The sequence below is a fragment of the Kogia breviceps genome, chromosome X, assembly GCF_026419965.1.
Source record: "Kogia breviceps isolate mKogBre1 chromosome X, mKogBre1 haplotype 1, whole genome shotgun sequence".
NCBI lineage: Eukaryota > Metazoa > Chordata > Mammalia > Artiodactyla > Physeteridae > Kogia > Kogia breviceps.
In genome coordinates, this window is record NC_081330.1 from 36956755 (window position 1) to 36974256 (window position 17502).

The window sequence follows — 17502 nt, forward strand, 5'->3', positions numbered from 1 at the left end:
ACTCTATAAAGAAGATGCTTATTTACAAACTGGTAACACTAGAATCAGCTATAATCATTACATTTTTGTTTTTTACATTTAGCCATGTTCCTTTTCAAAAAACTTGTCAATGGCATAAATTTAGTGTCATTTCCATCAGTGACAGATATTTTAGAGCTGATGGACTTAACTATCATCAGGAACAGTTAATAAATCATAATTACTTTTGTGACTTTGCTCTTAGAAACTAATGAAAGACAAATTCAGACAAAACTGTTTACCCTTAACCAGTAGCTACAACAGCTGGCTGGAGAACACAGTATTCAACTGTGACTCTACTGGCCAAGACCCATGAATAGATATCTCTCTCACACCTCTGTTCTCATTCTAGACTTGTTCATTGGAACTTTTCATCTATCTATAAACTCCTTTTAGTTTAAGAAGATACTCTATCCTATAACTTTACTTACACTAGAAAAAAAATTCTATTCTCTGAGTATTTATTATCTTCCTTTATTCTAGCTGTGCCTCTAACGCCAAGCTAGAACTTGGATCTAGTTTAGAGATAAACCACCATTAAAACGTGTGCCCTCTGGGTACATTCAAGTTTGTAACACCTTTCCCTCCTTGCCTGCAGAACAAAGCTTTTCAGTTTTGGTTTTCCTAGAAAGCAATTAAAGATCAGAGAGATTGGAAAACTGGATATTTTGTGATTTGCTATAAATAGGAGAACTGTGTGCTTCATACATTCTTTCAAAGTCACTTTTGAAATAGGCTGCTAGATAAATGACTTCAGTCAGGCTGCATAGCCAAATGAAAAAAACAAAGAATTAGCCACAGACTTCCAGACAATAATTGCACAGAGAATGGAAATGTTTAGTGGCAACATTCTAAATTCACGACTATATAAGCCCGTTTAGTATGAGGACCTGACTAAAATAGTGCTGAATCCTCTTTCTGGAGAACAAAAGTTCTGCGGATACATGCTCAAAGCAAAGGCATCAACTTTTAACAATGGAAATGCTAAAGTTAAACATTTCTCCATGCATTTCTATCACATGGACTGTGATTTAGGATAGTGAATGAAAATTTAGAGGAACTGGTATAACAGAAAAGGGAGCAACACCAAAAGATGGATAAAGAAGGTATGTTTTGAATACAAAAGCTAGTTATTTAGAATTTTTTCATTTATAACTCAAACTTGGGCAAGAAAAGGATTGTACTAACTGGAATAAAACCAGTCACTTCAAAGTGTTAAAATTCTTACCTTTTCTCCATCCCTTCCTGGTTCACCAGGGTAACCAGGATCACCAGGCAAACCCTTTAAAACATGGAAGACAGAGTGACATCAGCAAAAATGGTGGAGTAATTAGGACCTCCAAAAATCCTCTCCTCCATGAAAGCAACAACGACACTTGCAAAAATGGTCAGAGTCAACCTTTTTAGAACTCTAGAAATTAACCAAAGGCTTGCAGCAATCCAGGAAGTGTTTCTTGAAAAAAAATAAAAGATTGAATCTTGGTGAGAACACAGAGGTTTGTGGCTCTATTCCCATCACACTTCCTCAGCTCCGCAGTAGCCTTGAAAACCAACAGCTCACAATCAAGGTAAAAACCAGCAGCACAGCAGCAACTGGAAGGGAAAGAACCAGGTTGAAGCTTCTTCAAAGCCCCATTCCCAGAGAATTGTCATTTTTGACCTGTCTGGAGGTTCCCAAAAAGATCCCACTTGCACGGCTATCTTTATTTGACCTAATTTTAGTTCTCCCAGTGTAAACAGAGAAAAGCGTTTTCCCGGGGGATATCAGTCAAAAACAATCAGAGGCAATTGCTGAACATAATGGCTGCCTAAATCACTGTTCCAAAGGAAGCCAGTAACTGAGGCCCTGAATTTAACCCCACCTTATGCCATTTTATATGTTTAAGCCATTGGTGAATATAGAATTTATAAGCTGAGGACTGCCTGTTTAGGAATATCATCTGGAAATCAATTTATCTGACTTTATAACTTCCAGTCTTGTTAAGAATGCTCCCTTTCCTTCAGAATAGTCTCCAAATTTCATCAAATTTTCTATCTATCCTTGAAAACCTCTTTTAACATCTATGGTGGATACTCTTGAAACTGAGGCTGCCCGAAATAATGTTCCTGGACTTGCATATTTTATTTTCCTTTTTTTGGTAGCAATTAGAATTATATGTCAAAACTTTTACTGATAAAACTTACATTCACACAAAAAATAGTAGGTGAATGTTTTTAGCAGTTTATTCATGATAGCCAAAACCAGAAACAACCAAAATATCCTTCAATGGGTAAATGCATAAACAAACCTTGGAACATCCATATAACCACATACTGGTCAGCAATTAAAAGTTAATGAACTACTGATATACAGTACAGTGCGTTATGTTATATGAAAGAATTCTGATTCAAAAAGCTATACACAATATGACTCCATTTATATGCCACTCTGGAATAGGCAGCATCATAGGGATGGAGAACAGATCAGTTGTTTCCAGGGGCTTTGGGGAAGAGTAGGAAATAGCTACAAAGGATCGTGAGGGAACTTTTGAGGGGATGGAACTATTTTTTATTATGGAGATCGTTACACAACTGTATGTGTTTAGCAAAATACAGAACTGTACACTAAAAATGGTTCATTTTACTGTATACAAATTATATCTCAATAAATCTGACAAAAATCTGTCTTGAAAAACAGAGAAATTTCAAATTCACATTCAGAAAAGAAAGAAAGCAAAATTTCCATTCATTTAAACTACTTCCAAACCCAAGCCTCTTTGCCATCCTGCTTCTTTACCAACATGTACAAATGTTGCCATTTTTTTTTTTGAGGGAAGGGATAGACTTTAAATACTCACTGGAATTCCTGGTTGGCCATTCTCTCCATCTTTGCCCGGTTTACCCTATAGGATTCAAGGAAATGTAAGAATATATATTTGTTATTTGGAAATATAAGGTTAAAGAATATAACAAGCTTTGTCCTGCCTGGGACTCTCTTAAGTAGACTTTTTGGACTTCAATGTTATAATAAATAAATGAATGTCAGTCATGACATTTTGAGGCAATGAAAGCAGGATTTAAGAGGAAAAAAAGAAAATGACATACATGTGAATGTGCACTGACATGCACACACACACACACACAGACACATTTAAAATTGTTTGCAAAGAGTATTAATAGCCATAACACTTACTCTTTTGCCAGGCTCTCCTTGCTCACCCTTCTCACCTTTCACACCACCTGGAGGACCCTGTACACACAAAAGTAATTTTATATTGGTTCATGGAGTACTATGTGTCAATATCAATTTACATTAAATGATGCTAAAGAATTTTAGGTTACTTACTGGAGGACCACGTATCCCTGGAGGTCCAGGAGGCCCTCGGTCACCAGGAATTCCCTATGCAGTAGTAGGGAGAAGGAAAGCAAAATAAATACTGTTAGTACTAGAGCTAGCTAGGAACACTTTTAACAAGCTGAACTATAAACTCATGTAATATAACCAAAGATAATAAGATGTTTCAAATTCAAAGTTGAAATCTACTAGGCAAAAAATCTAGAGCCATCTTTGCTCATTTCAGTTAATTTTTAGGACAAGCCAAGTTTTGAGGTAAATAGCAAGAAAACACTTCAAATTAAAGTATTAATGTTTTTTTTAGTTTGTTTATTTTATTTTTGGTTGTGTTGGGTCTTTGTTGCTGCACGCAGACTTTCTCCAGTTGCAGCGATCGGGGGCTACTCTTTGTTGTGGTGCTAGGGCTTCTCATTGCGGTGGCTTCTCTTGTTGTGAAGCACAGGCTCTAGATGCGCGGGCTTCAGTAGTTGTGGCACACAGACTCAGTTGTGGCTCATGGGCTCTAGAGCGTAGGCTCAGTAGTTGTGGCACCCAGGCTTAGTTGCTCCACGGCATGTGGGATCTTCCTGGACCAGGGCTCGAACCCGTGTCCCCTGCATTGGCAGGCGGATTCTTAACCACTGCGTGACCAGGGAAATCCCATAAGTATTAATGATTTTTTATTCTTATAAAATACTTTATAAAAAGCAAGGGTACCTAAAACTTAGAGATTTTGGAGCTATATAACACACATACATTTTGGCAGAGATTTAAATGGCCCAATACATATTGATGATAGAGTTTCAGTATAATTTGTCCTTTATTCTTAACTTTCTTATTAGCATTTATTGAAACAACAGTGCACACACTCTATTGAAGGGTGAGCCACTATTCTATAAAAGATGTGTTTGATCCCCTCATCTACTCTAGTAGAAGCAATGTATCAGAAAATTATTTCTAAAAATGACAAGATTTTATAGAGTAATACCATCTTTCTCCCTGCATATCAGTGAAATGTAGAGAACACAGCCATCTAAAACAATGACATCAACAGATGAATGGATAAAGAAGATGTGGCACATATATACAATGGAATATTACTCAGCCATAAAAAGAAACGAAATTGAGTTATTTGTAGTGAGGTGGATGGACCTGGAGTCTGTCATACAGAGTGAAGTAAGTCAGAGGGAGAAAAACAAATACCATATGCTAACACATATATATGGAATCTAAGAAAAAAAAATGTCATGAAGAGCCTAGGGGTAGGACAGGAATAAAACACAGACCTACCAGAGCATGGACTTGAGGATATGGGGAGGAGGAAGGGTAAGCTGGGACGAAGTGAGAGAGTGGCATGGACATATATACACTACCAAACGTAGGGTGGATAGCTAGTGGGAAGCAGCTGCATGACACAGGGAGATCAGCTAGGTGGTTTGTGACCACGTAGAGGGGTGGGATAGGGAGGATGGGAGGGAGGAAGACGCAAGAGGGAAGGGAAATGGGAACATATGTATATGTATAACTGATTCACTTTGCTGTAAAGCAGAAACTAACACACCATTGTAAAGCAATTATACTCCAATAAAGTTGTTTAAAAAAGTCACAATTTTTTAAAAATTAAAAAATAAAACAATGACAATCTATCTTCCCATGACTTGATTTTGTATATAAAGGTATTATTCATAATAGCCAAAATGGAGAAAAATCCAAGTGCCCATGAACTGTTGAATTAATAAATAAAATGTGGAATACACACACATAGGAATATTATTCAGCCATAAAAATGAACAAAGTACCAATACATGCTACAACATGGATGAACTTGTAAACATTATAATAAGTAAAAGAAACCAGACAGAGAAGACCATATATTGTATGATTTCATTTATACAAAATGTCCAACATAGGCAAATCTACAGAGCCAAAAATTAGATTGGTGGTTGCCCAGGGCTTGAGAGTTTGGGGAGAAATGGGGAGTCACAACTAACTGGTATGGGGTTTTGTTGGAGGGGGCTCATGAGAATGTTCTAAAATTAAATTGTAGTGGTGGTTTCACCACCCTGTGAATATACGAAAAAAATACGTAATTGTGCCCTTTAAATGGGTGAATTGTATGGTATATAAAGTATATCTCAATCAAGCTATTCTAAAATTTTAATTATCTCAAATCCTTGTTATTTTAAAAGGACTTTCACATATAACCTTATTCCAGCTTGTAATGCATTTTAATGGAATGCTACTTTCATAGCAAGATATTCATTGATTTCCTCCCTACATACTCACCTGATCTCCTTTCTGAAACTCTACATCAATTGGTCTTTTCTGTTCACTGATCTGCCCAGGTGGCCCAGGGGGGCCCTGAAGACCTTGCTCACCCTGTTTGCAAGATAAAATAAGAAAGTGATATTTCATAGTTTAAACAGACAATAATATAACATGTAAGCTAAGACAGTTGCAAGAAGCAAAAACACAAGTTCAAATGACTATGAAAGGAAAAAACTGAGGGCTAAATAAGCAACTTTCTTCTTTACTCACCTTTTCACCCTTGGGTCCCTGGAAATTTAAGCCCATATTCCCCTGAAGAAAGAGATTTCAATTTAAAACCTCACTGACAATAACAAAAATAATCCACACCAAATAAAAGATGTAAAAAAGAAAAATAGAAAACTACCTTTGGTCCTGGAAGTCCTGGTGGGCCAGGAGGGCCCTAAGAATAAAAGACACAGAAAAGAGAAAAAAGTGTTATATTAATGAGTATATTAAAAAATGATTTGGTTTTATAATAAGTGAGGACTGAAAAAGCCCTTCAAAATAATATTTCCTGGGTATTTTTCTCATTGCTTTCTAGTCAGAGACACACATTTAAATTGATTTAAAGAAACTAGATGATTGTGGAGACTTCTCATGACAGGCTACAAGTGGGCGGGGGAAGAAATGCAAGGATGAGTAGAGGCAGAGGAGTAGCACTCGTGCCAAAAATCAATACAAAAATTAATCTCAACAAACATCAAATTTATCATATCAGAATTATAGGTTAAATTTAGGTACCATAAGACAATTAACTGTCTAGTTCTAAAAAGCATGTGTTTACTTTTTTAGTCCAGTTTTATTTTATATAATCTTTGTATATTTGAGAATGTTTCAAGGTTTGAAAAGTTAAATTGGCATTTGTCTGCCCAAGTATATCACTTCTTGATGTCAGCTGACCTATTGATTTACATACTGTACCTTGGTGGCATTTCTAAGACTTTGCTTCATCTGTTGAATCAGGGTTAATTGCAGGGACATTAAGAAGTACAGAGTGAATCTGTTATGTGGTCACAAGAGTTAACGAAATTCAAGGTGTAACAATACACCTAGGGTAGGCCAAGGTTGTAATAACAGAGTTAGGAAAAAGTGTCATGGTCCAGAATCTCATGTTTTGCAAGACACCTACAACTAAAACAAACTAAACTCAGAGGTTTTCTAATCCTCTCCCAAAGATTTCTAAAAAAGCAGCCGAAATCACCATCTTTTTCTGGTAGATCTTCTAGTATTTATCGAACGTTATTTCCTTCATTCATGAATAGAGGACCAATTGTCACAAGCAAAAATGTACACTCTATAAAGGTATAATGAAAACTGTCACTTAAATATATGGTAGATGAGAGATAGAGTGGCATATGAGAAATTACTTTGACTGATGTACAATTTTCTTGCCCTTTTAAGAGGGCAACAGCAGAGCTCTAAGTCTAAAACATGACTTGAATGAAATCTAAGTATTTCAGGGGTAAAAGTATTTACAATTTATTAGAGTAGAAAATGTAAGTGACCATACAGGTAGTAAAGTAAGAGAACTGGTTGCACATTCAGGGTCTTTATAAGTTTTTGCTTCTTTCCTGGGGAATACCAATCCTTATCCCATTGCACAGTGATTCACTACCCTCACCAATCCTACTGTTTTGTTACAGATCCTTAAGAAATGAGAGTCAAATTTTTTGTGAATACCTGTTTTGTGAATACCTCTTTAACAGCAAACCACAGCTTGAAGAAACATATTTCATCAATTGACTAAAGAACTGCCTTAGAAGACTTCATAAGATGGCCAGAACTGACAAAATATTTTAAATCTTTCCTTTTGTGTACTTCACTTTTCCCATCTATAAAATGGAGCTATTACTTAGCATATATATTGTTCACCATAACACTGTAAAATCTCCCATAAATAAGAAAATTTAAGAAAACTATAGATCATGAACACTGTAAATACATTATACTTTCAAGTAATACAAATAATATTAATATTTGTGAAAGAAATCAAAAGAAAAGGAGAAATGAAATTACAGAAGCAAGCTTACCATCAAACCTGGTGGTCCAAGGGGACCAATTGGCCCTGGTATACCAGTGGGACCAGCTGGGCCCTGTTACAAAGGAAGTAAAGAAAAGGATGAGAAAAAAACTCTCACTGTATTGCATAAAGAACTAAATGGATGAAATTCTAATTTCAGTTGCCAGAATTCTGTTCTACAATTCTATAATTTTGAAGTGTTATAAGCAGAATTTTAAAATGTAGAAGAATAAAAGCATTAAATAACTATAAAGAAATTCAAGTAAACAGAATGGGTGCATTAGAAAACATGTTTTACAGTGGTACATAACAAATGTGGGACAAACACATAGTAAGGAAGTTTTAAAATATAAAGCAATAACGATGGGCATTTAGTGGGGCTTTTATGTTAGAAATGGGAAGGGAAAGGCTACTAGATTCAAGGTGGCTTCTCTAATTTTAAAATAAAAATAAATAATATTAAAGACAAAGAGGGAAGTGAGAATAACTGGGACAAAAGGTAAGGGAATGATGTAACTGTTTTGGAACAAAATTTGGCATCTTAAGAAGTTGAAATTTTGACTGCCCTGAAATCTAGTAATTTTATATCTAGGTATAAGTCCTGGATTATTCTGTAATTTTTAAAAATCTCAAAACAACCCAAATATCCAACAATAGGAGATCAGAGAAACAGATTCTAGTATATTCAAACAAGGACTGTTACACAGAAGTGAAACTGAATGAACTACAGCCACATACAATAATATGGATGAATCTTAACATATCAAATAGAAAAAGTTAGAGAAAACTATACATAAATTTTGCATTATTTCAAAAGCTAAATACTCTTGTTTAAAGATATATGCATATATAATAAAACTATTTTTAAGAAGCAATGGAAAATCCAGAATGGTAGTCACATCTTGGGAGAACGCAGAAGGATGTGGCTGCCAAGGAAACCACACATTGATTCAAAATTATTTGTAATGTTCTAGTTCTTAAACACTGTGTTGGGTTCATAAGTGTTCATTTGGTTGTTATGCTTCATAACCTACATATATTTTGCATGTATTCTGATATTTTCAAATATAACATAATACAAATTTATAAGAGATAAAAGGTTGGGAGTACTTAAGAACATATGGATGGGTTATATCAAGTATGGAATGAGAAGGTGGCTAATGAAAAAAGTTCCTGAAATTGTACCTTAGTGATCAAATACTAGAAAGTACTGATTTTTATTTTTGGCAAAGGGATCAATCTTCATGAAAAATAAACCTCAACAAATTAATTTCCTAATCTATAAATTCCCAAAAGTTACTGTTGTCTCCATGTATGTTATGTGTAGGCTGACATGACTATTTTTTCTGAAGATTATACTTGATGTTCACTATGTATAAATTTTATTCTTTTAGCTTTCAAAATATGTTCATGTTATATATAACTGATAATGTTACAAATTATGTCTTCTAATATCTTAAATGGGAAACCCACAATTTTTATTTTTAATCAGACCATTTACTCCTACCACCCTACTGATCCCCACAGCATAGGAATAAGAATATAGAAGCCTATTTCTGCTGTGAAACCCCAAAACAAAAATTTCCATGGAAACTGGACTGAGAGTTAAAAGAACAAAGCAGCGCTTCTTAAAATTCTCCCTGGTCCAGAATACTTTTATTTTCACGTACAAGGTACCTGCAATATCTATCAAACCTCAGGTGATAATTTCTATAACTAAAATAGAGAGTATTAAAGGCTGAGGATAAAAAAGTGATGCTGTGGTCTGATTTAATCAGTATAGCAAAGAAGAAAATAACCAGATGCTTACCTGTATTCCAGGAGGACCGGGAAATCCTGGATTACCCTTTGGCCCTGGCAGTGATGACATAATTATACTACCTGGTTCTCCCTGAAATAAATCATCAATGGAAATTGTAAGTAATAGTTATGATACATGAAAACTGGCAAGAACACAAAAAAGTGATCTGAGAATTCAATCTGTCACAGAAGTGTCCCCAAAGATTAGGTCATCTCAGTAATTAACATGAATAAATTTACATTTTAAAGGAAAATAAGGAAGTGGCCAGAGTACACTGAAGTACAGTCGATTTATTAAGAACCTGTCATACCTTTAGTTACTCATTCATTAAAAACATTTATTAAATATAAATATTTGCCAGGAATTGTGTTAGGCTTTGGATGCTTTGTAGTGAAGAAGATAAACAAGACTTCTGTTTTCATTGTGCTAATAATATACTGGGGAAATTCAGACCATAATACATAAATAAATAAGATCACAAAATTTTCTGTTTAGGACCATAAAGGAAAACTACATGGTACATGATAAAGAAACAGTGGAGGGCTTCCCTGGTGACGCAGTGGTTGAGAATCTGCCTGCCAATGCAGGGGACACGGGTTCGAGCTCTGATCCGGGAAGATCCTGCATGCCGCGGAGCAACTAAGCCCATGCGCCACAACTACTGAGCCTGCGCTCTAGAGCCCATGCCCCACAACTACTGAAGCCCGTGTGCCTAGAGCCTGTGCTCTGCAACAAGAGAAGCCACCACAATAAGAAGCCCATGCACCTCAATGAAGAGGAGCCCCCTCTCACTGCAACTAGAGAAAGCCCACGTGCAGCAACAAAGACTCAACACAGCCAAAAAAAAAAATTAAAAAAAAAAAAAAAACAGTGGAGGACTAAAAAGAAATGATAATTATGTGACGTGATGGAGGGGCTAACTATCGTTACACTGGCGATCACATTACAAAATATAAATGTATCAAATTAACATGTTGTACACCTTAAATTTACACAATGTTATATATCAAATATATTTCAACTAAAAATAAGAAATAGTGGAGGAAGTTAGTTTGGGTAGTAAAGAAGGGCAATCTATGAAGTTAACATTCATGCTGAGATCTAAAGGATAATAAGGAGTCAGCCAGGTGAAGATGGGGGAAGAGCATTAGGCCGTGTAAGCAGCATGAACAAAGGACCCAGAAAGAGAAGAGCTTGGTACATTCAAATAACTTAATGCAGACAGGTGTGATCAGTGAGCCAAAGGAAAAGTGGTTTAAGATACGGCTGGAATATGGGGCAAAGACCAGAATATGCAGGTCTTACAGGCAATGGAAAAGAATGTGAACTGTATCTTAGATGCAGTGGGAAGCCCCTGAAGGTTTATAAGGAGGGAGATTATTTTTTTTCATTTTGTGAGAGTCCTTTATTATGCAGAAACTTCTTATATTCTTAGTGTATCCTGACTGATACTGACTAAACATTATTTAGGGTTACAGCTTTTGGACTGTTGTATCTTTTGGTATGAAATGACATTATGCAATAGAAAGGCAATCTATTTGCTGGCAAACATGTCATTCAAATCAAATATTCTGTTTTGCTGTCCCACACCAGAAACAGAGCCAGGTCTGGCTTTAGGAGCCATGGAGGCGGCAAAAACCTCTCTTCTGGGATTCAAGGTTTCTCCAAAAGTTCTGTGCTTCATAACAAGGAGGGAGATTAAATTATTGATTTACATTTTTAAAAGATCATTCTTGGCTGCTTTGTACAGAATAAATCAGGCTGGGAGGTGAGGGGGTGTGAAAAAAGAAACTAGTTAAGAGGCTACTACCTAGTCCAGATGAGGCATTATGATTAGCGTGGTGGCAGTGGAAATGAATAAAAGTGGATGAATTTATGATATATTTTACAAGCAAAATTAACAGTATTTAGAGATAGCATGGAATGAGGAGCTGTGTGAAGAAGTAGAAAATGCAAATACTAACTCTCAGGTTTTGATACATGCAAAAGTATACATGATAGTGATACAAACTTTAGAGATGGGGAAAACAGGAGGAACAGGTTCATTTGGGTGTCTGGGTTAACTTTGAGCATGTTACTTTGAATGTCTGGGAGATATTTGAGTGGAGATGTCAGGGAGGCTGTTTAATACATGCATCTAACTCAGAAGAAAATTCTGTTTTAGACAAAGAAATGTAGCTGTTCCATAACTAGACAGCAATCAATAACATGAGCATTAATAATACTGCTAGGCATAGAAGAGAAGAAGCGTCAGGACTGTGTCCTGATACCTGCTTGATAGAATAACATGAGCCTGCATAGAAGACTGTAGAATGGCCAGAGATGCATAAGAAAAATCAGGAAAAGGTAGCGTCTCAGAAGCCAGAGAGAAAGAATATTTCTAGAAGGAGCAGGTGGTCAACTGTGGTGGTCCAGTGGCTGAGACTCTGCGCTCCCAATGCAGGAGGCCTGGGTTCTATCCCTCGTCAGTGAACTTGATCCCACATGCCTCAATTAAGAGCTCGCATGCCACAACTAAAAATCAAAGATCCCGCGTGCCACAACTAAGACCCTGTACAGCCAAATAAATAAATAAATAAATATTTTAAAAATGTAATGAGGAAGGTATCAAACAAGAAATGTGAGTCTGATATACACATTTGCAAGTGTATCAGCCCATAAAAGGTACTTAAAGCCACGAGAACAAAGGAGACTACTTAAGGAGAGCTCATAAATGTGCACCTGCACAACTTCTAGAAGCATCCATTTTAAGACAGAAGTCAGAGACATGATCTGATTGAAGATGCAGGCCTTCTAAATATTTTATTCAAAATGTTTACCTTCCCAACATGAGATGCTTACCTTCATACCTGGGATCCCAGGAGGTCCCTATTATTAAAAAGAAAAGGGATTATTTTATATAAATTAGAGGGGAGCAAGCAAAAGAACACAAATTGAATAGACTACTGTAAGATCATTCTGAGTACAAGGTATCTTATGATACTTAGAGATGACATTTATATTAAATACCACAGAATCTTTAGTTTTACAGAGCAGAGAGCTCTGTGTATTACTAACTTCTTTTATAAAAAATCCTCTTCTTGGGCTTCCTTGGTGGCACAGTGATTAAGAATCCGCCTGCCAATGCAGGGGACATGGGTTCGAGCCCTGGTCCGGGAAGATTCCACATGCCGCAGAGCAACTAAGCCCATGCACCACAACTACTGAGCCTGGGCTCTAGAGCCCGTGAGCCGCAACTACTGAGCCTGCGTGCCTAGAGCCCACGCACCACAACAAAGAGTAGCCCCTGCTCACCACAACTAGAGAAAGCCTGCATGCAGCAACGAAAACCCAACACAGACATAAATAAATAAGTAAATAAATAAATAAATAAATTTATATTAAAAAATCCTCTTCTAGTTTACTATTTCCAAATGTACTACTTTGTTCCACATGAATGCACTGAGCTCACTTTCTACAATTCTGCTTCTTCTGTTAATTCCTGTGTTCATTATAATCCCAAACTTTATAACTTACTGGAGGACCCTGTAAACCAGGAAAACCGGGACTGCCTGGAAATCCACGTTCTCCCTGGAAGGAGTTAAAAATAAAGAGCGTGAGGAAAAAAAAAAACAAAGCATAGCTATATCAACAAACTATGACTTATTGAAAAGATTTCTGTAAAAGCCATTTTGAAACATACCAGATTGCCAAAAATTCATTAGCCTTCACTTTCCAATTACTTCAATATCAACTATCCATATCAATTCAGCCTTCTAAGATACTTTTATCTCTACTCATCAATCCCAATCAGAAATAAAGAAAAAATCTTCTACCTTAGTCATTTTCTTCTGACAAATCCATTTTGAGACAATCATACCACAGATTCCTGGCCATCATCACATTTAATAGTTAATGATCTGCCCCAATTTCCTGCCCATGTATTATATAGATTTTTATTTTAACTGCCCTATTGCATTTTTCTTTTATCGTAAACTATTTCAAATTATTTTTGTAAAGAGGAAAAGATGATAAGAAAGAACACCATTAATATCACCAAGAGGACAATAATAGCAATAGTTCTAGCAATTGCAGGTCATTATGTTCTCTAGGCACTCAATTTTTCTCACTCCCTTTTGTAAAGTACTAATATGGACATTTGGTTTAGAAAACAAAAGCTAAAATTGCTGTAGAAGAACCCCAATGCAACCTCCTTTCAAATACCTATATGCCATAGTAATCTTAGAAACATCCTTGTCAGAGGCTTAAAAGAGTAAAATGATTACAGCTATGTGCCTTTGAGTTATTGTCCAATATCCCTCTCTCCACCACTTTTTACACATGGACAAAGTAGGCCCAGAGAGAAAGGGAGTGGACTGTACACTGAGTTTAGAAGACAGAAAACAAAACAACCCATGTATTCTGGCTCCATCTCTAGGGTTCGTTCTATTAGTTACATAGTTAAAAATATAAGAAACCATTTAACCTGGAAGTATACATAATAAATCCATTTTCAAAACTTTGCTCACATAATTGGGGGCCTCAAACACAGACTAATCATGAGATCTGCTAAGGGGCTGCTTTAACAAAAAGAAAGAAAAAGATCCCTTTAATCACATAGCATACTATACTCATTGTAGATACATCTGGTCTTCAAAATTAAAACTGGCTAGTGGTCTGTTGCTCAAGCCATGCTGGCAAAACCCAAACAAATTACCAGAATAGGCATACAAAGGTAGCCTACTTCAACATGCAATGTGCCATGAAAACTAATTCCACATTGGTTCTATCATTGTAAGGTCACCCCAAGCAGAAATGAAGAACACTACTAAGCCTCACAAACCCAAAATCAAAATGATAATAATAATAATGGCATTATTATTATTATTATTGGCAAGGGTCACAATGACTTGGAGAAATATTGGAGGTAAAAATATTTTATTGCCTTCAAGTATATACTACAATGATTATAACAAAACATGGCGTCCCATAATGCAAAATAGTTTGTTCAAGTTATTTTAAATATATGCCCTAATATAAAATATGGCACACGTCATTAGTTAGAAAAATCTAGGGTATTTCATAAATAGTTTCACTGAATATTATGTGCAAAATGGAAATGCCAAAACGATATACAGAAAATAATAATATATTTCATTAACCTATAGGAAAATGAGAAAAGTGAGGGAAGAAGAAGCAGAAACAATAATATGTAAGCTTTTAAAAAGAGCAGATTTTCCTCTTTTTTTTTCTTGCTCTCACTTTATATTAAATCCAAATAGTTTGATTTAGGATTGACTAAAGATAAGAAAAGTGGGTCAGGAAACAATGTTTGTAGTGTATGAAATTTTATTTTTTCACTTGTTAAATTTATTATTTTCACTGATAGAGAAGTTTCAGGTTTCATACTAATAGTTTATGGTAAAAACTGATGTGATCTATTACATATAGATTTTTAAGATTTTTCTTAAGGAAGTTATTAGGCAAGGTGAAGATGTTTTAAGAATATGAAAGATTTGAAAACTTAAATTGTACCTAGTTTTTTAAAAAAGGCAAAGATAATGAATGACATTCACAAGTATTACTCTTAACAACTGATATAATATTTGAAACATATATATCCTAATTCCTTTTTAACTCTCATCTTACTTTACACTAAAGTCAAAAAAAATGATTTGGTAAGTAATCTTCAACCCAATGCAATATCCCAGCTAATTACACAAGCTTCAAGAATTACTGATGTTTCAATATATTGAAAATGTTAACTGAGAACATATCCTATGTCTGTCCTAGTCATGAAGCTACTGTATCTCTTGTTTGACATTCTTCATATTTATTCCTTGAAATTTTTGTCTATTATTATCAAGCATATTGCCTAAGATTAAGTCAAAGAAATCTCACCTTGGTTCCATTGCATCCGGGGATACCTTGAGGTCCTGGGGCCCCATCATGGCCTGGCATTCCCTTTGAAAAGGGATATAACACATGTATAATATTTCTTAGATTACTTTTTAAGGGATTTTAAAATAAGAAGCCAAATCCTACTTACAGGAAGACCTGGTGTCCCTGGAAATCCAGGAAGTCCAGGAGGACCCTATAAAAGAAATAAATTCCTTGAATCAAATAACAATCAGTAACAATAAAATAATATCCTAAAAATAATAATAATAATATCCTACCTAAGGGAATTATGAAAATTACATTTAGAATAGCAATGGACAAAATGTGTTTCATTGATTATTACCACTCATTCTTTTAAACACTATAGAAAAAACTCCTATATGTGTTTAAAAATGTCTTTTATAGAAAAAAAATCCTATTTGAGGGAGCATTGCCTTTATTGCACTTAGTAGGATCAGGCAAATTAGTGGATGAAAGGTCTTTTCTAAAAGACAGTGATTCTCCCAGGTTTGTGATGAATATTGAATTCAGCAGGGTATGGGTATGTGGCAAATATATCTTCCTCTGAGAACATTAACATGATCACCCCCAAAATTCTTTAATCAAATTCCCCTGTCAGGATTGGCAAAAATACAAGTTTGGCAAAACTCTCTGTAGATGAGGCTATCGGGAAAAGGTACTCTCATACAACCGCTAATGGGATTTAAACACCATGGGGAGAAATTTGGAAATACCTAACAAAATTACACATGTATTTATTTACTCTTTGAAGAAATTCATTTCTAAGAATCTATCCCAAAGGCACACAAGAAATTATGAAACATACTATGAAATCCAAGGTTAGTGACTGAAGCATTATTATAGCTAAAGTCTAGAAATGGTCTTATAACCATATTTATAGCTAAAGGTTAGAAACCTTTAGGTTTCTAACCTAAATAGGGACATGACTAAATAAATTATGGTACATCCACATAATATAAAACTATGCAGCTGTTAAAAAGAATGCGCAAAATCTCTGTACACTGAAATATGTAGTGATCTCCAGGATATAATGTTAAGCAAAAGAAACAAAGTGTAAGTAGTGTATATAATACACTAACTTTTTATAGCAAGGGTAGCGATACTGAACAATGAAAAGATAAACAGAAAATAATAAAAATGATTACCTCTGGGGGAAGGAGGAAAGGGAATAGGGAGATGGAAGGAAGGATAGGTAGCATCTCTGACTATACCTACCTTGTCTTATAGAACAATGTAAATGTTTTAAATAATGAAAAATTAGAAAGCAGTAAAAAGGAAATCGTTAAAACTTGAAAGCAAACTGGGATCAATGAAACTAATGTACAGCAAATTGTGGACAGTAACCATACAGAGAAGAGAGTTACTTCAAGTGTCTTTAAAACATGATATTTTCACTGAAATTAGTCAATTCAAAGGGGAAAGAAAGAACAGCAAAGAAATAATTAGTGGCATTTAAGAATTCTATTATTAGTATTAAAATTGAAATGATTGTTTTGTTTATTTGCATATTGTTATTTTGAAGCTATTTAGTTTCAACAGTGCTTAGAACATAGTTAATGGTAGCTATAGCTATTAAGAGATATGATTATTATGAAGAGCTTTAACAGTATACTGATATTCAGTTACTACAAAAAAACATAGATACATGTCTGCTAAAATAAATTAAGGGTTTTGAGTTTCCTCCTTGCTTTTCCAGTGCCCTACCCACACCAGTCATAAGCAGCACATAAGGCAAGCTACATGTTGTTAAGACGTAGATAGCAAACAGAATGTTTTAAATATTTATATAAAATGTGTACATCTACTAAATTTCTGGAGATCCAGAAGATCAGAATGTTTGTCTTTGTAACACATAAATATGCTATGCCACCACCATATATTTTATATTCAAATTCAGGGACCTTGTCAATCCATGACAACAGAATTTCAGAGCTAAAAGGGACCTTGGAGATTGTGTTGTTTGACTCTCTAATTTAACAAACGAAGAAACTGAGGCTCAAAAAGTTAAATATGATTTTCCAAAAGCCAGTACTATTTTTAAACTACAGTTTCCTCCCAAATCTAAAACACACTGAAAAGTATATATCAACCTAAAAGCTTTTCAGAAAAATTACACTAAATGTGCACTTCAATTTTGAG

General features: G+C 35.2%; 1 protein-coding gene across 1 annotated transcript in view; it reads right to left on the minus strand.

Moving 5' to 3' along the window:
• Positions 1-17502, minus strand: part of COL4A5 (collagen type IV alpha 5 chain) — a 245943-nt gene that overhangs the window by 90907 nt on the left and 137534 nt on the right. The window contains exons 5-17 of the mRNA XM_059051327.2: positions 15491-15535; positions 15343-15405; positions 12979-13032; positions 12304-12330; positions 9472-9552; positions 7672-7734; positions 6006-6041; positions 5870-5911; positions 5618-5710; positions 3344-3397; positions 3191-3247; positions 2856-2900; positions 1247-1300 (exon numbers count right to left, since the gene is read on the minus strand). Coding sequence (XP_058907310.1) covers positions 1247-1300; positions 2856-2900; positions 3191-3247; positions 3344-3397; positions 5618-5710; positions 5870-5911; positions 6006-6041; positions 7672-7734; positions 9472-9552; positions 12304-12330; positions 12979-13032; positions 15343-15405; positions 15491-15535 — 714 coding nt within the window. The remainder of the gene's footprint in view (positions 1-1246; positions 1301-2855; positions 2901-3190; positions 3248-3343; positions 3398-5617; positions 5711-5869; positions 5912-6005; positions 6042-7671; positions 7735-9471; positions 9553-12303; positions 12331-12978; positions 13033-15342; positions 15406-15490; positions 15536-17502) is intronic.